The sequence below is a fragment of the Propithecus coquereli genome, unplaced genomic scaffold (assembly GCF_000956105.1).
Source record: "Propithecus coquereli isolate 6110/MARCELLA unplaced genomic scaffold, Pcoq_1.0 Scaffold386, whole genome shotgun sequence".
Classification (NCBI taxonomy): Eukaryota; Metazoa; Chordata; class Mammalia; order Primates; family Indriidae; genus Propithecus; species Propithecus coquereli.
Genome location: NW_012149574.1, coordinates 2,010,742 through 2,033,205, shown reverse-complemented (window position 1 = coordinate 2,033,205; position 22,464 = coordinate 2,010,742). Strand labels below are relative to the sequence as shown.

The window sequence follows — 22,464 nt, the reverse complement described above, 5'->3', positions numbered from 1 at the left end:
ATTTCTTCCCTCTGTTCAGAAGACAGAGAATCTGAGAGAATCCAGGGGATCTGTGGGGAAAACTTGGAAGTCAGAGCCTGGGGGAGCTCCTTGATTTATAAATGCTCTCCTGCAATATTACCTTCGGCTGATGTTTTAAGGTTCAGAATCCATGAAACAATTGCCATTTTTGCAAGGAATTCTTCTGAACTGCACTCCTTTTATTGGAAAGGGTCCATGCCTTCCTCACCATACAAGTCATAGGTTCATTTTCCTACCCTTGGGACTAAGCTGTTTCCTGTTCACTATACACCGGAAGAAGAAGTGAGAAACACTGTACCTAACATAGGAAACCAAATGGAATGACACGTTACAGTATGTGACCTGAGCAATAAGGGTCGTTTTCCACCAAGGCCTGTTCTGTGGTCCCGGGGATTGCTTTGATGAGTAAGCATCTTTTAAAATTAACTCACGTTTGCTTACGTATTCTCAGAAACAAGTTGGGATCCAACTTAAAGACAATGAAATTCCTTAATCATAGCTATCTGGACTTAAGAAAGCAACCTGAGCGGGATGTGGGTGCTGGCTGAGCATAACCAGCCTAAGCTGGAGAGCAGTCTGGAGCTCTGCCCACAATGGGAATTCAGGGAGCTGGCAGGGAGCTGGGAGATTATCCAGTACCACATCCCCTGTTAAAGAAGAGGTGACACGTGTGCAGAATGACTTAATGAAACCATCTCTGTCCAGATGTAGCCTATGTGGGAATGAAGTCCAACACTAACTGGGTGAACTTGGGCTGGTTACTCAACCATTCTGGACCTCTATTTTTTCTTTTGTGAAACAAAAATAATACTAGGATTTATCTTAGGAGTTTGAGATAAGGATCGCAAAGGGTTGAGCAGAGTGCCTGGCATAAGGAACGCACTCAATAAAGTAGCTAATTTTGTTATTATTAATATATGACTACATGGTACAGTTTTTCATGGTTCAGAACCTTTGTGCCTAAGTACAGGAAGAAAGTAGGTGTAAAACCCTACAGTCTTGTCCATGTTTGATCAGCAGGTAAACTTCCAGACTCTTCCAAAACAGGCCTATTTTAAATGTGGGTTTTTTCTGAAGGCAGAGACTGCTCTTCACCTTTTATCCCCAGGACCTGGCACATCATGGCTATTTAATGAGCGTCTTATGAATGCACAACTTGATGTTAGACAAAAATTCAGTCTGAGTCAAATAGCTATGCCATGGGAGGTCACTCCAACTCAGTCTTTTCCAGAGACCACATTTCTGGATGCAAATTCATAGGACAATATGGAATATTTGGGCCATTTCAAAACCTTCCCATTTATTAAATAAATTATGCTTACTCGTACTCCTAATGGACTCATTGACCAAAAAGAAAAAACAGATTTGCTATTCAAAAGAGTGGCACTACCTCATCCAAAACAAGAACCTGTACCTTGACTCTCAGATCCACATCTGTCAGCACCATGAAGAAGTCATTGTAGGTCATCCCATACTCTTTCCTCAGCTCGCTGATGAGATGCTGGTCTACCAAGTCTTCATCATCCACCACTCGCATGGGTTTCTCGTTATCTTGAGGCAAATAAAATGTGAATTAATATGGGTGTGGCAAGACAGATATCATTGGGAAGTAAAATGAGTGGAAGCTCTGGGCCTCCATCCTCATCTAATTACACCAGCCTTCATTAGTTTGGTATGTTCAATTCACATCAGGTTTGAACAAAAGTTCAGGGTAAATTAATAAATGTAGATACAAACCAATGAATAAATGAGTTTTGAAAGCCACTTTTCTGAAGATGACCAAGACCTTGCCTCTGCCCATCCTGTTCATGGTGAATCAGAAGGAGCAAAGTGAGAGTGGAGGCTGCTATGTCATCCCTGGAAGAAGACTGACTGCCAGCTCACCCAGAGAATGAGTCTCCACCCTAACTCACCAGGGAACCAGGCCCAGACGCTTTTGTTGTTTTATTTCCATTAAACATAATTCTGGGTCTGAAACCTGTGTCTGTTCTTCCTTTTAGTATAGAATTAACTTTGGAACTCAGTAAACATGTCATATCTTATATAGAGAAAAATAGGAAGTCTATGTTCAAGACTAGTCACAGGCTCATCTGGGGTCCAAAAGAAGTCAAACTATTCATAATACAAATTTTGTAAGTGAATATAATTTCAAGCGATTGTGACAATTTATGGAAGTTTTTAATCATTATGTATTTTTTAAATCATCAAACCCTCAAAATAAATCTTTATGATTCAGAATGGTTCCTGAAGGTAGCACTGGGTTAATGTGAAGCATAAAAATCAAGATAACGATGGCTTTATGTGGCAATTCGTATGTCTGAAAAGCATTTTGTTTCCGAAGACAGCACAGCTTTATTTACTTCTTCCCTCCCAAACAAGTTACAGTGTTTCTCTCAACCCTATCTAATTTTTTATCTGAAAAATAATCCCCTACATTAAAAACAAAACAAATGTGAATAAGTTAAAGTTAGCAAATATGTGATAATAGGAATACTAGCAAAGAGAGTCTATCAGTTACCACCACCATCGCTACGCAATAATACTATACTACAATATGCTACAGTAGAAATAACCACAATTTTGCAGATAAGAAGTTATTATGAGAGTATCATAGACCACTGCTCTTGATAAAAAGGTGACAATTACAATTTTAACTATCATTTTGGTTTATTTGATTAAGATTGTTTAAAGTATATAAATAAGGAGCTTGATTTTTCCAAAGCAAATGAAAATGAGAGGGGAAAGAATCTGTCTGTTTTCCTTCCCAAAGTCATGACAGTGCTTCATGGAGGTGGTCCAAAGTCATGGGAGCTGAGAGCCTACATGAGGACCAAGCACTGTCTGCAAAACGAAAAATGATTTTCCTCATATGTATAAACTATGTTTTCACATGTACATTTTTTGTTGTCATTAGCAAAATATAAATTAATTTAAAAGAATTATTAGATTCACGTCTTTTTCTAGTATATCTTCTTGAGTATAAAAAGCAAGTTGCATAATAAAATGTATAGTGTGACTTTACTTTTGGTCAAAAGGAAATAAAGCAAAAGAAAATATATCCGTATGGGAACACACAGAAGAAAAGGTCCATAGGAAAAGGTGAGGTAGAAACTTTTACCAATTGGTCTGCATGTCTATAGTACTCAAATTTTAACAAAAAGTATATTATACTTTGTGAATAGTAATAATAATAATAAAGAAAACCATTAAAAGCTGATTAAACATGTCCTTAACATGTTTAAACATGTCCTTGACAATTAAACATGTCCTTGACAATTAAACATAGCCTTAACAATTAATGTTCTGATTCAAGACTTTACAAACCAGATTTTATCTTGCACTTAGTAATTACAATTTTTGATTCCCAATATATATTTATTTTTGTTTTTGTTCATTCAATGAAATATTTATAATATTACTAGTGTCCTGAGTTGGTTCTGTGCTGGGTGCTAGATTCAGAAATCAATAACTTAGACAGAGTTCAACTTCCAAATTAGAACAAAAATTAGACCATTAGCAGCAACCTAACAAATAAAGTCACAAAAACCACTGAATGGCTGAGATAGAAGGACGTTGGAGATTACAGTAGATTTGAAAAACGGCACCAATGCTCCACCCCCTCCTAAAACATCCTTTGCCTAGTAACTGTAGCTCTCTCTTATGGTGAATGGGTTGAATAGTCCTGTCTCTTGATTCTGAGCTCACCTCTAGGACTTGCTTTGGCCAGTGGAATATTAGTGCATTTGACATAAGCAGAGGCTAGAAATGGGTTTACTTTGTTTGAGATTGTTCTTGCCTCTGCCATTGCTGTGAGAACATGTCCACACTAGCCTGCTGGAGCTTCAGTCAAGCCAAGTTACCCTGTTCTCATCCAAGCCAAGGCTATCCCAGATCAGCTGACAGCCTGATGACCCCCAACATGTGTGCAAGCCCACCCAAGATCAGCAGAACCTCCTACCAACCTGTACTGACTACAGATGCATGAGCAAACCTAACCAGACCCAGCCCAGATCAGCTGAACCCCGTAGACTTGTCACTAAATGAATATTTATTGTTATATGCTACAGAGGTTTGTGGATTATTGCTACATAGCCTTATTGTGCCAATAGATAACTGATACAGATATTCTCCAGCCCAACCCAACCAATTATTGAGGATGAAACTAAGAAACTGTAGAGGATGCTGTGGTGTGCTGTCCCAATCCTAGCTTCAGAACTAAGGTTTCTGTGAATATTAGCAACTGGATCTCTGTCTGAGAATTGCTTTGCTTAGAGGAGAGCTGCCTTTCCCCAAGTCACACCCCTACTAGGGGACAGCTCACATTTAATGGTTGATGCGGTGAGGAAGGGGATAGATACAAAAGCTGCCCCTTTGTGTCAAAGTGGACAACCATAAAGGACTAACTGCATTTCAGCTCAAATTCTTCCTTCATCCAATCTTGCATCCCTCTCCCCTGGTCTATATTGTTTCTGAGCATATACCCAATTAAACTCTTGCATGCAAAACTCAGAGTCTCAGAGTTCGTTTCTCAGAGAACCCAGACTGCCATGGATCCTGAGAAGAGGAATGACTTGTCAAGTTCACATTGCTAGTTAATAATGGAGTTGTAGAGAGTTAGGACTCAGGTAACTCCCACCCAGTACTTTCTCTGCTCTACCAAAATGCCTCATCCTCAAGGGTAGAGACAACCCAGGACCAAGATTCAAGGAAAACTTTGTTCTACTAGTATATGGCAAGAAACCAATTTCATAGTCTAGGTTCTCGTTTCAGCCAAAACGTTTTCTGAAATATTTCAACAAAAAATTAGAAATGAAACATTTTGCACTCCCAAACTATGGGAATATCTTCATGTTTGTGCTAAGTAGGAGAATCTGCCAAAAAAAAAAAAAAAATGACATCCCTAATTGACACTGGATCCAAGTGAGGGGGAGGGGCAACTCTGCAGCAGGACAGACTCCACTCCAGGCCAAATTCTGAGGAAGGTACATGTGAGGCCAGCTCTTCTCTCCTGCTCCTGCCACAGATCTCTGTTGCACTCTGCATTCTGCCTAAAGCAGGGCTAAGTAAACAAGAGGTTCTCTTCAGTCTGGAAAAGCAACATAGAGTTGGCAGTTTTTTTTTAAATATATCCAAGTGCTGTCTAAGCTCTCGAGTCCTTGTCAAGGGTTGCAAGGCTTAGAAGCAAAAATTCTTTAGGAAACATCCTCTAAACTGTCCTCATGGTCCTGATCCAACTAAAGTGCTTCACAGATCCAAGCCCATTTGGTGAGATTTGGATTGTAGATGACTGAGAAGGATGGCCAGGGAGGGTCAACTCTGTTGCTTGCTGGTAAGAACTGGCCCCAGAAGTAGGACATTTGCCGAAGTCCTCATCATTAAAAGACCCCAACACCAAACATCAGTGGTCAATTGAGATGGTGATAAATCTCTTCATATATTCGTCCCTCCATGACTGACTATAGACAGTAGTGACGCGACAAAAATTCAGCCTCAATTATTACATATTAAACACCAACTGTGTGCCAGACATTATGTTTAAAGCTTCCATCTGTAACTGTTTCTTCTCTGTGACATCCATAGATTCTCCTCCTCCAACCCCTTCTTCCCTAAGTTCAGGCCATTCCACCAATGTCTGGACTACTTCAACCTCTCTCATTGCTTCAGAAGTTCCCAGTTTCCTCTAGCAGTTTTTCAAAGTATGACCCACTGTCTACCTTCATCACAATCACCTGGATCACTTGTTAAAATTGCACTCCTTGAATCCAGACCAATTGAATCAGAATCACAGTTAGTGAGGCCCAGGCATCTGCATTTTAACAAGTTTTCTGGGTGACTGCTATGCACTCTAAAGACAGAGAGCTACTGTCCCACAGTATAAAATCCAAGTCTTTATCACAGCATGCAAGGCCATTTATGACATGGACTTAGCCTATCTTAATTCACTTATCTATTAACTCTTCCTCCATACGTTATGCTCCAGTCCTTTATTTTTAGTTTCTAGAAACATACCCTTTCTTCCTGGAATGCTATCCAGGCCCTTGTTCACGTGAGTACTCTTAATTACCTGTGCAAGCTGTCTTTGCCTCATTTGTGCACTGATAACATTTCTGAATTTTTTCGAAATAATACTTATCACCTCCCATTGCAACCAATTACATGTCCATCTTCCCCCTGACTACGAACAACTCAACAACAGGGACTGAGTCTTGGTCATCTTTTATATCCTTTCAGCCTGGTACAGTTCCTGGCACACAACAGGCACTCAGTAAAGATTTGGTAATCATTAAAACTCTCCCCTAGGAAGGATATCATATGAAAAAAGAGGGTAGTGAGGGACAGAAACAGAATAAATAAGGTGTGTGATTCCGAGACTGTGTAGAAAACCCACTATCAAATCCTCACACTTTCCTTGGAGCTTGTGAGCCCATAAATAGCCAGTCTAATATAATTTGAGAAAACATATTCATATATATTTTCTAAATTTGGGTTTGCATGAAACATATTTGTAAGGTATTTAAAATATAACTATTCTTTTCAAGAAGTCAGTACAGGCCAAAAGTCTCTTGGCTATGTTTTAGGTAAATTTGGAGGCAGACTCCGGCAAAAGCGGAATTGCTTTTATTTCAAGAATATTCTCAGGACTGCTGAGCAGTCTATGGTAGATTATTTTAGTTAGGATAACCTTGGCCTTCAGCTTGGGACTTACTTCCTTTTGATTAGAAATAGACAAATTTAAATGATGTTGCAGTCAATCCGTTTATTCCTCTTTTACTCTATGAGTAAGGCATTTTCCCACTTACCAACCCACTGTGGGATGAGTGACTAGATTGAATTAATAGGTGGGACTAACCCGGCCATTCCTGATCACAAAGCTGCTATTCTCACTTGTTCTCTAGAAAGAGCACTTGGTCCCATCAGTGAAGAATGTGTCCTGCCCAGGGGATAGTCTGCCCTACAGACTGACTCCACCAAACCTTAAAAGATATTTAAAATTTATTTGAAAAATATATTTAGAAATCTTTAGTGTCTTTACATGGTTTACCAAATAATGTTTGAATTCTTCGTCCTGGTATTTGAAATCTAAAATCAGGTGCCAAACTACATTTCGAGCCCTTTCTTCCCCTCCTATTCTACACCCAACCTTCTGCTCTGAATCAAACCTAACTGTAAATCAGAATCACCTGAGCAATATTTTTAAAATATAGATTCCTGGAACCCACCCCTAAACTAATGAGTCATTGTCTTGGAGTAGGAAGGGAGTTAGGAGTCTGAATTTTTATTCTAATTTATATAAAGTGCCTATGTATTAAGATGAAAAAGACCACCAACCCACTAGAAAAATGGGCAAAGAACACAAAAAATGAAATATAGATGCTCCTTAAACATAAAAAGTTGTTCAACCATACTTATAAAAAGAGAAATGCAAACCAATGCTACCCTACACCGTTACCATTTTTTATATATCACATTAATCAAAAATATTCAAACGTTTGATTACATACTCTAATTGGAGAGGTTTGGGGAAATAGACACTCTTAAACATTGCTGGTGGAATTGCAAATGATACGACTTGTACAGAGAGAAATCTGGCAATATCCACCAAAACTAGATACACTTTCTGTTTGGTCCGACAATCCTACTTCTTAGACTTTATTGTAAAAATGCACCAACAATTTCACAATTAATACACGTGTACATCTATCACTCTATGTGTGTGTGATGTATGCATAATAACAAAATATTGAAAACAATCCAAGTATCCACCAACAAAATGGTGAAATAAACTATTGTAGAATCTCACAATGGCTTAATAAAGAATGGGGAGGATCTCTACATACTCATAAAGAAAGATCTCCAGGAAATAATTTAAGTGAAAAAGCAAGGCATGGAACTATTATATATATACACATACATATATATATACACACACACACACATATGCTACATTTTGTATAAAAGCAGAGGAAAATAGGTATTTATAGGTATTGTATTTGCACAAAGAAGCACGTAATATATAAACAAGAAATTGTAAAATGATTACGTATGGGGGCAGGGAGTGTCAGGGTAAAGGGGTCAGGAGAAGTCCAGGACTTCTCTGTGTGTATCTTTTTATATAGACTTGACTTTGGAATCCAGAATATGTATCATTTCTTTGCAAAATTAAATAAAAACAAAAAAACCTTGATAGGGTCATCATCTATCAAAAAAGGTACTCATTTTTCAAGGCCCCTCCATTAAATAATTCCACTTTTCAAAATTTTCTGATATTTACAATACTTTCTCTGATAACTACAATTGGAAGAGCTAATCCTTCCACTATATTCCTCAAACACTTGTTTTGTACATTTGATTTATTAGGCATTTTTCACCTTTGGATCATCAGAGATCGATCTTGACACTGATATGCTTGATGCTGGAGGCAGCACCGGCAGTGGACTGGGACGACTGTGCAAGCTGGGAGACAGGCTCCATAACCCCCAGGGCACACATGATTGATAAGTAAAGACTGAATAAGCAGACGGGGACACCTGGCCGGTGTATGGAAATCTGAGCACTCATTTAGCCTCTCCTCCCAGCTCAGAGTGACAGGGTCTAGAGAAGGCAGCTGCCAGGCACTGTCATCACTGATGAAAAAAGAAATTGGGGGCAAAGGGTCAATTTTCCAGGACTGCCCCCGAGGAAAAGCAGCATTTTGGGATTTTTATGGATCCTGATAATTGTGAGGCTTCTCCATAAAAAATGATTCTCTTCAACAGAATCAAAGGCAGAGTACTTTAGGCTGCTATGTATTGTACTAGTCTCATGTATAGATGTTATTTTAAAACTTCACCTATGAAGTCCTTACTTACGTAAATGAAGGATTGAAACTTTCTCCTTGTTGTCATAGTCCACCTCCGTCAACTTTTTCACCTCTCTTTTTATTTATCACTCTCAAACTCTCCTTCCTTCAAAAGAAGCTATCAAAGGACTTCCTTTGCCCCATAAAATGTCCTCCTGTGTGTTCTGGCCCTCAAAGCTTGGTGATAAAATACCAGCGTCAAAATATTTCTCATCTCTATATTTTGCCAAGGAATGTGTTTGCTGCACGTTTCCCCCTCTTTTCATTCTGCAATAAAATGCCATTAGTCAGCAACTTCTTCCCATCTGACAAACTTTGTCTATAATCCATCCGCTTACCATACACCCCCAATATTTCTATCCTAGATTGACATTTTAAATACCATTAACAATAAAGAATGCCTTTATGTGTTAGGCCATTTTAAACTTCATATATAATATACTTTGTGCTGGCAAAACTAGAAGGGCATTGGAATTTGTTCAAGCATAAATGACTTTCTTTAGACAAAAGCCTGAAATCTTCAGGTAAGTTTCTTGGTGTTTGTAGGTCCATCATTGATGTCCAAATACATTTAGCAAGATGGACCAGCTGGTGAGCACAGCCCACACTGTAGTTGGATGTGGGCCTCTACTTTCAAGGCCCAGTAAAAGTCTGGAATAGTAAGGAGTGCTTGATTTATTTTTAAGGAAAAGTAAGGCCATTCTGATAGATTTCCAGCTGAAAATCGGTCAACGCTGGCGGGGGTTAGTTTCGCTGAGACCACGGCTCATGCCAATTCTTATTTTCCCATGGCTGACTCCCAGTATTGGCTACAAGTGCTACAGCCTTTCCCATAAGGGTAACCTGGGACATGACACAAGGAGAAAAAGGCCTTCCAGGAATTAGATGAAAAATAAAATAAAAGCCCCCTCCCCCCTTCAGGTCCAGGCTGTGTTCAGTGAGGCAAATACTCAAGTCATAATACCTGATTTCCAACAAGGCAGAAAAGAAAACCTCAGCCCTCTACAGTTCATATTCAATCCAGATGTCTAGAAAACAGCAGGACTGCTAAAAATTCGCCAAGGCAGTACCAGATGGTCATAATAAGACCACATAGAGGTTGAGGTGAGAGATACAATTATTTTTCCAAACTCTGAAATAAGGAACGAGAATACTTTGTGGAAGAGTTGGTGGGTAACACATTTGACACCAGGAACACCTGGCTGAGAAGGGCTTTCATCACCAGCCAGCACCAGTCTGTGCTGGATTGAATACCTACTTCCTCTCTAGACATCTGGAGTATAATTAAGCTCTCTGGCCTCATGGTCCTATTTGAAAATCCAGGAAAGAAATGGCTGAATCCCAGTTAACCAATAAACATGTGGCTTTGTAGTAGTAGTCTCTTAGGCTTCAGTTTTATCACCAGGAGTAGAGATGCAGCCTGACCAGGAAGAGCAGTTGTGAGCGTTTCCATATCAACATTCCATCATTAGCTGAAAGCAATTTTAAGTATTTTGCAATTATAGGCTCTCTAGTAACAACTATGACAGCTCATTGATCTCCAGATGACTGCCAGATCCCATGGTGGTGACGACAGTGACCACAATAATAGTGCCTATTACCCAACAGGTATTTGCTTACCTTACCTTATTTAATCCTCACCCTAGCCTGTGAAATAGCTATGATTATCTTCTAAGCTAAGACTTAGGAGGTAACTTGCCCAAGATCACATAACAAATAAATTGTGATTCTGGATTTAAATCTGTCTGTTTGCCTTCAGAGTTTCCTGTTTTGTCTTTTGTTTGTGTGATTATTATTGATTTTGTAGTTTTGGTCAAGGATATTTCTTTTTCATTGCTGTTGTTCTCCCCCTAGACAGGAAAAATGTCCATGAACCAATCGCTGATGCACAACAATTTATCATGGGACATTGGAAAAGATGTTATTTAGTTTTCTTTCATAGCCATCATAGGGGAAGGTGAGCTAATTAGAGAATGCATAACTGAAACTTTATCCCGAATATGTTCTAGGGATCTGCTGTACAACACTGTTAGCATGTACAGTTAACAATACTGTATTGTGCACTTAATTATTAAGAGAGAAAACTTCATGTCAAATGTACTTACACCAAGGGAAAAAATATGATTTAGAAATCTAGACCACATTCAGATCAAGTTGACATTAACATGACATAATTATGACTGGTATGTGTTCAATTACATGAACATCACATGCCAGAAAAATCTGTGAGATAATGTGTTGTACATATTGAAGTTAAATGTTAACTAATAGGGAAAATACATTTTATATTCTTTCAGATGCTTTCAGATTAAATATATTTTATGAAGAAAACTGTGTATAAAATGCAAATAATGTGGAACAGAAGGATTACTCTAGAGGATTTCCATTATCATTAAAACAAGAACAACAGTAAAACAGTAGAAAATGCATATAGGAAAAAAGGGATTTTTTTTAGAAAAAAAATAAAACCCAAGAGATATAATAATTATAAAAGAAACTGGGTGGGTCAGATTTGGGGCTTCTGACTATGAGGCTTAACTAATTACAGCGAGTCTTGCCACGTTCCCAGGAGAACTGCAGTGAGTTAGAGCTCAGCTGCCCAACATTGAGCTGTAGGCCTCCTGAGTCTCACATACATCATTAATACGTAAAATTGTGAAAACTCTAACTTCAGCCAAATTCTTCTGCTCTGCAAAAGGACTTGGGTGCAGTTCAGTCCATATTTTCAGTGACTTTTCATTTAGTGTAACAGCTTCTCTCAGCTCTGGTTGATTCCCTCCTTGGACTTGCCAGAGTCAAGCACTTCCAGGAGCCTGGCAGGCCCCTCTGTGATGAGTCACCTGCAGGATGGAGTCTGCAGGAAGATCCGCCCGTATTGCCCACAGGCAGGAAGACTCCAGCTCCAGGAGAAAGTGTCTGAATACTTCTCTCATTCTCCCCCACCCGTATTACTTTTCTCATTTTCCTCCACTGTACTGACTTTCAGACAATAGAGTGCTTACATATTTTTCATTTTAAAGTGCAGAAAAATTAAGCCAGAGCCATCCTGGAACGGCTACCTACGTAAATAGTAGGCAAACTAACTTGTGTCACCACAACACAGAGCCCTCTAGACATGTGCATTTGCCTTTGCATCCCCCCACCCCACCACTCCCATAAAATCGTCCCACCTTACATATGAAAAAAACAATGATATAATTAAAATGTTGAAGAGAACCTAGCTGAAAATGATCGATTTTCATGGTGCTGTTGTTGACAGGGCCGAAGATAGTGATCACAGAGATTTTCCTGGTGGCCATCTTGCAGAAACTCTCCAGATATTCATCGCGTTGTTGCACGTACATGTTGTTCTCAGCCTTGGGAGCGGTGATCAGCTGGAAGAGGCAAATATTAACTTATAGTGATAGTCTCAGGTGGAGGCAAAAACCAAAGAGATGATTTGGAATAATGGGCTAGTAGTGACTAACACCTAAACTACAAACTATTCTGTTGAACAGTGAGCATAATTAGCACCAAAAAAGGCTATTTGGAAAGCCCTTTTTTTTCTTCTAATGGCTCCAGGAAGCTTAGAGTTTTCTACTCACTTTCATTATTTACCTTCATGACTAGTCTCCCTGTGTCTCTGTTTTTCTCATTTGTGAGCTCTGCACAGGCATACTTATTTTGCAAGGCTCTTGTGGACAGTATGTGAATATTTGGCATGCAATAAGTGTTCAATAAATGTTATCTCTCTTCCCTCATTTTGATCTTTATTATCCTAATTGGCTGATCAGACACTGGCTAATTCAGTGGTTACTACTATTATTCACATTACACAGGACTGAGAGTTTCACAGCCAGGCCTTGAGTGCTATGAAACATTCTATGATTTAGAATTTTTATTAGGCAAACTTGCACAAAGTTTGTTTATGATAGCTTTTCAGCCTATGTTTTGTCACAGAAAATATTCATCATCACATTAGGCCGGCACAGAGCTGGTGGTGGATGTCTTCATGTTGTTAGCCTCTTCCAACTAATTTATCAAAAATGGTAATAAATGTGGTATCAGCTATTTATTTTTCTCTATCAGAGATGTGTTTATTGCTGCCTGCGGGCTTTCTCTTCTATGAATTCTCTATGCATGACAAAATACTGTTCCTCAATGACATTAAATATGTTCAATAGCATTTGAGTAGAACATTTACAAAGATTTACTGGGATAAAGTTTTTGTTTTTATTTTCTTTTTCAGATTATTATTTGTTTTAAATAGATGTGCTCTAGTTTATTTTCGATTTTGTGTTCATATGCCAGATAGGCACAGTGGGTAGGAAATGTTTGTTTTAGAAATATAATTTCTTAATGGGAAAAATAATAAAAGTCCCCCAAATTTATTCATTGACTCACATTTAGCCTTAAAAAAAGATTTAAGGTGACTATAAAAAGCTATGGTGATGATATTTTTGGTTTATTTATTTATTCTTAATTAGCTTTATAGCATCCGAAAATATTTCTTCAGGTTTTGATGGTCGCCGAGACCTTAGAGTTTTATTTTAAGTTTGTATATTTTAGGTCTTTCTTTCTGACTATTCTTTGTTCATAACACACTATTTTGAAATAAATAAAATGAATGTTAAGTGAATACACAAAACAGTAAAAAACAAAGGTAAAAGAAAGAGATTTACTGTTGATGATTTTGGACTCCCTATTCTAAATTAAGGATAAGCCCATATTTAGAATATATTTAGAGGAGTTTGTAGGGCATGGCTGCCAAATTCATATACAGATTCCAATTCTTTCATCTCATACTTTGTCATGGATCCTTACAATCCATGGGCAGACCATAACATGATATGATTTCAACAGTCCTCAAAGCCGCCTCTAGTCTTCTTTTCCCTCTTGCGTATAATTAAGAATTTCAGGCAATATATAATCATACAGAACCTTATCCTTCCTGCGTGGTATGCTCTCCCATAGCTCTACATATGGTAGCATGAGGCCATGGATGGCCAGGGTGAATCTCACTTACATAAATAAAAACCTCTGACATTTATTTTCAGCTCAGGGCCTTTGCCCAAGGATGACTTTATCCACCAGTAAGGTGACATTCATTTTGCATGACTCATTTCCTAGCTTCTGGCCTCCCTGATTTGGCCCCAGGCACTCTCTTGCAAAGGTCCTCCTATTCCCCCCTCTTCACCTCCCACAGCCAGACCCGTCTAAATTGGGAAAGGAAAGGAATCGGACAGAGTGACACAGAGAAAAGGTAATCTGAGTCAAAGTTGGGGGCTGGCATTGTAGTCCTAGTACAACCCCGGGCTAGTTGTGGTTTTAACAAGGCCACTTAACCTTATGAACCTCAGCTTTGTCATCGTTACAACGGAACCACCTACCCACCAATCTCATAAATTTGTGAGAATTGAGCAAAAGGAAATATATCTGTCCAGGCTGTGTCCCCCAAGCACATACAGGCCTGATGCCTCTGAATAGTTCACCCACATTCCTTCCTCCCTCTTTGCCCATGTCACTCCTCCCACCTCTAGTGCCCCACCCCCCTCTCTCTGAATGTGAGTCTTTCTTCCAATGCATCATCCTCCTTAAAATCTTTTCTAGCTGGCAATGATCACCTTCTCCTTTGAATTACTGTTCTTATTATCTGCACTGCTCACTTGGAATTCAAGTTTTTCCTTCATTTACTATTATAAATGCCACATCTCCCCAAGCAGAGTGTAAGTTCCTCAAGGCACTGAAGCCCCAGCCCCTATTACTGTCCTGCAGATGGCAGGAGCACAAACGCTGACCCAGGTTCCTCAGGCTCCACAGATGGCTCTAGCCAGAGGCAGGGGAGGGACTCAGCAACAAAGGGGCCCCCTGGTAGTGAATGTCTAAAATGGAAACTATTTCCAGACCCCTCTTCCTAAAAAGAGCATTCTAGAACTCCTCAGTAAACATTATCATCTGTCACTTGGCCTCTTTCCAGTTTGGTGGCAATAAATCAGAGCATGTTTTATGAATTTGAAATCATGTTGTAGTTCTTTTTCACATTTCTGTTGCAACTGGTGTGTTGGCTCAACGAGCCTCAGAGGATGAGGAAGCCTGTTTCATAAGGAAAAGGAGCAAAGAAGAATGGGAAGAGGTGGGGAAGATACTTTAAGTCTCAGATTATTCTAAATACTGTGTTAGGCTCCAGAGACTAGATTTTTACAGGATTCTAAAAAATAACTTCCAAGTTAGTAGCCTGCCTTAGTAAAGCAGAGCTTTAAATTCTTTTCTAAAATTAAACCACATAAGTAGATTTTTGTCCCAATATCCAGATTTCTAAAATAAGGTTGAAAATATTAACCCACTTGAATTACAGGAGATTCAGTTGCCAAAGAATGCTTAAGCTTGCACTTGAATTTATGCAATTCAGCACTTGAATCCCCTTCTTAACTGACAAGTGAGTAGATCTCAGAGCACAAAATGATGGCTTGTTGGCTATATCCCCATAGTTCAATGTTTCAGTGGTAAACAGCTTACCTATACTCACTAGAGTCAACCCCAAATGGACACCAAGCAATCTGAAGGATTAGGTTAACTGGGATTCCATCTATTGTTCTTGACTGACTGCCTGGAAAGCCAGAGAACTGAGATGCAGAGAACTAGCTGGGTGTTAAAGGCAGAAACTTCTCATTTGTGCTTAGCACAAAATGTTGACAGTTGCTAACCCCTTAACATTTATTTGGGTAACTCAAGGTTGAAAATGAATTTTAAAATATTCATATTTGTTAACTAACAATATAATTCCTCAGTTTCCTCTTGATTTCATGGCATATCCCACGGGAAGCTCATACTCACAGAAAGACAGAATGGGGCAGTGGCCCTAACTCCAGCTTTCAAGTAAAACAGACCCGAGTTCTAATTCCGACTTCACCACATATTAGCTATACATCATGGGTAACTTCTCCACCTCTCTAAGCTCCATTTTCTCATCTGTAAAGTGGGGTTACTCATTCCTCCAGGGGTTGTTACAAGAATCAAACCACACAGTCCCGGCAAAGCACTTTGCAGGAGGTGCCCTTCTCTGTTGATAGGCTGAGGGTGCCGAACTTGAAGGATTGAACTCTGGCCTAAGAATAGGACTCCTGGCTCCACCAGGAGCTCCTATGAAGGCCTCTGGGATGCCATGTACTCAACCACAACCCATACCATTGTTGCCAGTGTTTCTCTAAGTAATTGGTTAAGTAGCAGTTATGTGATGTGTTCACTTCTAAAGAACGGTATAAATAAATGTAAAGCACTAGTGGTTTACAATAAATCGTTAGGTACCAGGTTACTGAGAAGCTGGAAAGATGAGCTGAAAGGCTTGCATAATTTCTTGGATGTAAACCTGGTTTCAGTTTGAGCATCCTCGGTTAGGTTGAGGGCAGTTGTAGTTAAATGTTCTCAGCCATACTTGAACAGCTTGAGAGTGCTAAGTCTGAATGAATATTAATTGAATTACCAAGCTTCCGGAATAACATCAGCCACGTTCGATGGGGAAAAGTGAGTGGAAAAAGGATAAATGGCACAAAAAATGTTTTGCATGCACTGATCTCCTCTCTGTTTGATGAAACACCCTTTTCTCTCTATCTTCTGCTTTTATATCACATTTATTTCATCAGATCTTCCCTAATCCATTCTTACATTAGACATCGTTAGCTCTTTAGTAAACACATTTCTGATATGCTCATCTGCTGGGCACACGCAGGATTGAAAGACTGAAATGCCTCCTGTTGGTATTTTCTTTCTAATAACAAACCTGGTTCTCTTGCTAGCCCAAAGAGCCAACACTGCCAAGAGCAATTCCAGCTGGTTTCTGTTTTGCCTCACATGACATCAGCAGAAGCTGTCGTTTGAGTTTCATTTGCTAGAAATTTACGACCAGGGATACTGTTAAAAGCAGAAAAGACCCAGCTGGGCTTTCAGATCCCTGACTAAAGAAGTGAAGGAGGGAGAAATGAAAAGCATGACTAATATCAGTGATACCGTATGAAAACTCCTTTCTTTTGACTCAAAAACTAGGGGCAATGCAAGTGTCTGCCAGACGGGTGCACAATTACAATCCTGACATTTTACCTGTGATTGTTTTTTCTCTGGTTAAAACCTGACCAGAGGAATGCTTTGCCCGCCCTGTCAGCTAAATGGACAGAGTTGGGTGATGTGCTTTAGTGGGCCGGACAAAGTCCAAGCTTCTCAGGAGGAGAGCAATGAGGCATACCACTAATGCTTTTCCCTGATCCAAAGGAGCAATTTGCCCCGACGGTCCCCTAACAGACCTTCAAGTACCACATAGAGCTCTACTCTGAAATCAGTGATTTCTTTGGATTCAACTAGAACATTCCCATTTAAGTTTATGTACTCCAGGAATACCCAAGCAGCTATTAAACTACTTTAACAGATAGCCTATTATCTGATAACCTACGTTTATATAGTCACTTTAACCCTCTGATTAGAAATTGCAACAACATACAAAAAATACATAAGACACACACAAACACACATACACACACACACACAAACCCTTAGAATCAACCAGAGCTACATTTTGTTCTAATACGTGGATCCACTATTGATGGAAATAGCTAAAAGAATTTGAGACATGCCCCACCCTTGAAAAGCACCACAAAAAACTTTTCTCTGAGTAATATTTCAAATACACATTCAAACTTTTTGAAACTACTAAAGATAACTGGGCACCAGAGTCCCTCTGCCCAGATCATCAATCCAAATTTAGGCCAGATTAGAAAACCTAAAAGATCCTCTGAGAAATGCCTTGAGAGAAGAGTGCCTATCTCTTTTGGTGGGGGAATGCAGGGCGTGGGGTCACCTTGCGCCTTCAGTAGGATGGGTGCTGTCCTCAACGGCATGAGTTGGCTCTCTCAGCCAGGTACCTGAGAATATCATTCCTGATTCTTGTTACCCAATATTAATTTACTGATCTTTTCCTTTAAGTTAATTGTAACACACCCTTTATTTCCCTGACAGCCTGGAGTAGAATGACAGCTTGAAGAAGCCACGGGTAGAAATCTTGGAGGGGTACTATTAAAGAGAGGCATTGGAGACATGACAAGGAGAAGGAGACATTCCCATGTCACTGATAAAACTGCCCTTACACTTGGGGTGGGCTTATTCCTGCCCAAAGCCCTCATTCAGTTGACCTAGATTCTATTATCACTCTTTGGACAGTGCTAGAAAATGGCCAAAAGAGAGGGTTACTGAGATGAATCTGTGACTTGTTCAACACTAGCTACACTCAGAACCACAGGCAAAGGGGAAGTAGGGACTGCTCGTCTCCTTTTTCACACACAGGTGCACACACACACATACTCCTTTTACAGAGCTGCGGGAGAAACTGACATTTGGACTCCAAATTCAGATGTGTGGCTAGGGTATTGGAAATCGGAGCAATTATCTCAGTCCCCCACACTCCGTCCCTCTGGCTCTCACTGGTACTTGGGCAGTGATGAGGGGAGGCAAACTTTAAGGGGAGAAGATTTCTGTCAAAGGGGTTTTAAAAGAATTCTCAAGGGTCACACCAACGAGACCCTTCCTTACTCCCAGTCATGTCCCCTCCCCCTCCCAGGCTGTCTTACTTTCCCCTTTGAGGCCTCCACTGTTGATACAGACCTAATTAGAGAGAGGGAAACTATGCCATTTTCCCACACACACGCTTCTACTTCCTAAGTTTACACAGAGAAGAACTCTTTCCCTAAGTTGTAACTAGAGTCAATGCGTTCCGTTTTAGGGAATCTTCCATTCTTTTTTTTACCCTTTGAACTTAGTAAAATGGAGCTGTGGCCAGAAATATTACTTGGACGAGAGCAGTAAAGATGGGGGAGGGATCCTGACAGGCCTGGAAGAAGCTGACCACAGGGCTGGGCTTGTGCCTAGGGCCACCAGCCATTGACTCGGTCCCTGTCCCCGCAGGGCCACGAGTGGTGTGCAAAGCGCTTCACAGAGCATCTAAACAGAAAAGAGCAGCTGGCCCGCTGCCCTTTCTTGCCAGCCTTCCTGATCTTGGTGACTCGCAGCAGGTTCAGCCACAGTCTGGCATCTAGCAGCGTGGTTTCACACAAATAACAAGACAGACATCACCACGCCCTGCCTCAGCCCACACAACAATGCCAAGGAGGAGTGTACTTACGAGGAGTCTCCGCTTGCCTTCAAAGGACCCCAGGAGATTGGCCACTGACTTCTTGGGACTCTGAGTGAAATGCTTGGTGGCGGCTTTCTGATAGCCGTCCTGCTCTGTTTTACCTGCTTTCTTCTTCTTGCTCTTCTCTTTCTCCTGCTTGCTCTTTTTCTCAGCCTTCTTCATTTGCTTTTCACTCTTGAGTAACTTGTCTGGTTTCTCATTCTTCACCTTTTTTTTCTTCTCCTTCTCTGGTTTCTCAAGCTTTTCATGCTTTTTAGACTCCTTGGTTTTGGGGGGGGAATTATTCCCCACCCGCAGCTCCTCCTCCAGCTGGGAGGCAGTAGGCCGGCTGAGGTCATACTTATCCTCATACTCATTGCTAAGAATTTTGTCCTGGGCCTTCTTTTTGGGAGGTTTCTCCTTGGCTGGCTTGTGAGAACCTGGCACCACATTTGGGTCGCGGTGGCTGTGTTCCCGCCTGTCGGTGCGGTTGTCCCGGAAACGGCCTGGGCCAGCAGCCCTTGTGCTGGGCTCCCAGATGGCGGTGGGAGGGGCGGCCGTGAAGCTCTCAAAGCTGGTGGCCTTGCTGGGTCTCCTGGTGCTCTGTGGCCTCTCCCTGTGTGGCTCCTTCCGGGCTGCAGGGTAAAGATTCTCTGAGAATGAGGGCCCCCTTGCGGTGGTCAGGTCAGTTGTTGCGGGGGGCCTGTGGGACGCTGAGGGGGTCCAGGGCCTCTGGGTGGTTGGAAAGGCAGTGGTGGTGGTAGGTCTCGTGGGTATTGTCACCACCCGGGCGGTGGCCCGAGTCGCTATTGTGAGTAGAAGAGGAGGAAGGGTTGTGGCCCTTGGGGTTGGGGGCGGCGGGGGCAAGGCCGCTGTCGTAGTGGCTGGTTTTCTCAGCACCTTCACCCGGCTCTCTCTGGTCGGTGGGAGGGGTGGTCTCCTTGGGTCTTCTTTCCTCTTCTCACTGCCCGGGCTCCCTGCTCCTCCCCCGCCGCCGTTCCCCTCCTCCACCACCTGGCCCTCTACCCCAGAGGCCTTGCATTTCTGCACAAAACCCTTCTGCCTGATCTTCTCTATCCTGCGCATGGGGCCCTGGTCGATGACTTCGTACATGGCCTCCAGCCTGACGGGGTACGGGTAGCGCTCCTCCACCTGCAGCGTCTTCTTCAGCAGCACCATGCCGAACTTGCCCTTCTCCAGCTTCAGGAAGCTCATCAGCTTCGGGATGAGGCTGGGGTCCAGGGCTTGCTCCAGGATCTGGCCCTCGCTGGTGATCCTCCTCACCTTGCCCCCTTCCTCGCCCGCCTGGTGGAACAGCACGATCTGCTGGATGTGCCTTTCCGCCAGCTCGCAGTACACGTCGTCCTTCAGGAGGCTCATCATGAGGCGGTAGTAGCCTTCCGAGGCGTGAGGGGCTGAGATGACCCACACCCTGTTCTTGCCTGCAAAACTGGCAAGAATGTTGGGGGAGCTGGACCCAGAGGGGAAACGCAACATTCTTGACCGAGCTGAGGACCCCTCATCTCGGACCATCTCACGGGGAGAGCGCCTGGCTGCTGGTCTCTGCTCAGGTCTCACAGGGCCTCCACGGATGCCCAAGGCAGCTGGCAGCTCCGTTGGGCGAGCTAGTCTCAACACTGGCACACTCCTCCTTCTCTGGAGAGGCTGAAGGTTTGGGTCTTCCACAGTGGATCTCTCAATTCCACGAGACCTGCCCGTGTGCCTCAGAAACCGCGCTGGCCTGCTGCCCACTGGGGAAGCCAAAGGCACTCTCTGCCCTCCAGGGCTCCTTCTACTCGTGGCGTGGGGGTGGGGTTCTGACCCACACACCAGCCACATTGCCAGCAGCATGATGAAACGGGGTCCCATTCTCCACGTCATTGTGTAATCCACTTTCGGATGCAGCGGGGTCATAAGACAGAAAGGGGAGGGGGGAGAAAGAAATAAAATTATTTAATTGAAAACAGAGCTGGTCATTTTCCCTTTCTCTGTCTTGGCCAGCGGAGGGTGAGGGATTGATTAGAGAAGAAAGAGGGAGGTCAGGGAATGGAAAATAGGATGAGATCTTGTTGCTTTTAAGCCCCTGTAATTCGTCAGTGTTGAGCGGAGACAGTTACATTAGGCAGGAAATCCAACTCAGTTCCCCAGTCGGCGTGCTTGCACTGTTTCAACTAACACTCTCGATGCTCCAGACAAAATGCAAACTGAGCATATTAATTATGACAACACTCACATTTCATGTCTCCAAATAAGCAACAAAGAAACAAACAAACACAGCAAAGACAGAAAGGATGACACACTTACATCGTGGCTCATAGAGCTGGAATGCAGAGGGTTTCAAAAGAAATCTGAAGTTTGGTCCCCAGGACAGTTTCCTAGATGAAATACTTTTTCTCCCAACCCTCTCTCTCCTTTCCGAGGGTGAGCAGTACAAAAGGGGTGTGCTGCAGCTCCAGCTTCAAAGCCGCGCCGCGGACCCACAGCACCGGAGTCCTGATGTGAGGGCTGAGCTGATTCCTTCTATTTCTGGCTGTGTCTTTTTACCTTCTGGACAAGTAGGATGAGCTGAAAGGAGCTGTCCTTCTAAGTCTTTGTATCTCCATTTGTCTGTAGTTTCTCCTTGGTCTTGTGTGTCTGTGTGAGCCAGTCTCTTGTGCTGACACGGGACGTCCCTTACAGTTGAGTCCTGGCGATTTCTACTTCTCGCTCTTTCCCTCTTTAGAGTTCCAGGATCCTTCTTATCTCCCTTTCCCCACAGTCTGGCTTAGTCCCTTTGTTTCCGGGAGTAAAAGCACTAGGATTAATATGTTTTCCAGGCTGAGGGAAAACACAGGAATGTGATGTTGAAAAAGGACTTTTTTTTTTCTTTTCCTACGCGTCTCCCCTCCCTTTATTTCTCCCCACCTTTTTTCTGCTCTTTTCTTTCTCCTTTTTCTTCTTCCTTTTGCCTGGATTCAGTCCCAGAAATGTCAGGACTACCTCAGTTTTGCTCCAAACCAAACTCAAACAACAGCAGCCACTGGAAATCAAGGAAACTTCACTAAGAATTTAACAGATCAGCAAAACACCGCCTCCTTCCCATTTCAGCACGTTGAGAGTGGACGCAGTGAGCAGGGAGAGGGCTGCTCTTTGGAGTGGGGGAAAGTTTTGAAACTCTACACATCATCATAAATTACTTTAGAATAGGATGACTGAGGGCTTAACTCCTTCCATACCAAGCAATCAGGGTACTTTTCCCTTCCCATCTGTTCTCACACGGAACTTTGGAAAAAGAAAATTCTCAGATTTCTGTATTTGGCTGCTTGGTTTTCTTAGAGACGGATATTCATTTGGGTCAGGGTGCTTGGCCATGCAGACACAGACAGTGTGTGTGTGTGTGCGTGTGTGTGTGTGTATATATATATATATATATATATATATACATATTCCCATGAGTATATTTTTATCTCTTTCTCCCTGCTTCATGCTTTTA

At 41.8% G+C, this 22,464-nt stretch overlaps 1 protein-coding gene across 2 annotated transcripts in view; it reads right to left on the bottom strand.

Moving 5' to 3' along the window:
* Window positions 1–22,253, bottom strand: part of CCDC80 (coiled-coil domain containing 80) — a 32,106-nt gene extending 9,853 nt beyond the window's left edge. The window contains exons 1-4 of one of the 2 annotated variants that reach the window (XM_012652259.1): window positions 21,297–22,253; window positions 19,002–20,884; window positions 12,078–12,234; window positions 1,436–1,572 (exon numbers count right to left, since the gene is read on the bottom strand). In XM_012652259.1, coding sequence (XP_012507713.1) covers window positions 1,436–1,572; window positions 12,078–12,234; window positions 19,002–20,873 — 2,166 coding nt within the window. In that variant the 5' untranslated portion in view covers window positions 20,874–20,884; window positions 21,297–22,253. Of the gene's footprint in view, window positions 1–1,435; window positions 1,573–12,077; window positions 12,235–19,001; window positions 20,907–21,296 lie in introns of those variants that run through there. The other variant, XM_012652258.1, reaches the window with a different exon arrangement.
* Window positions 22,254–22,464: the final 211 nt, after the last annotated feature.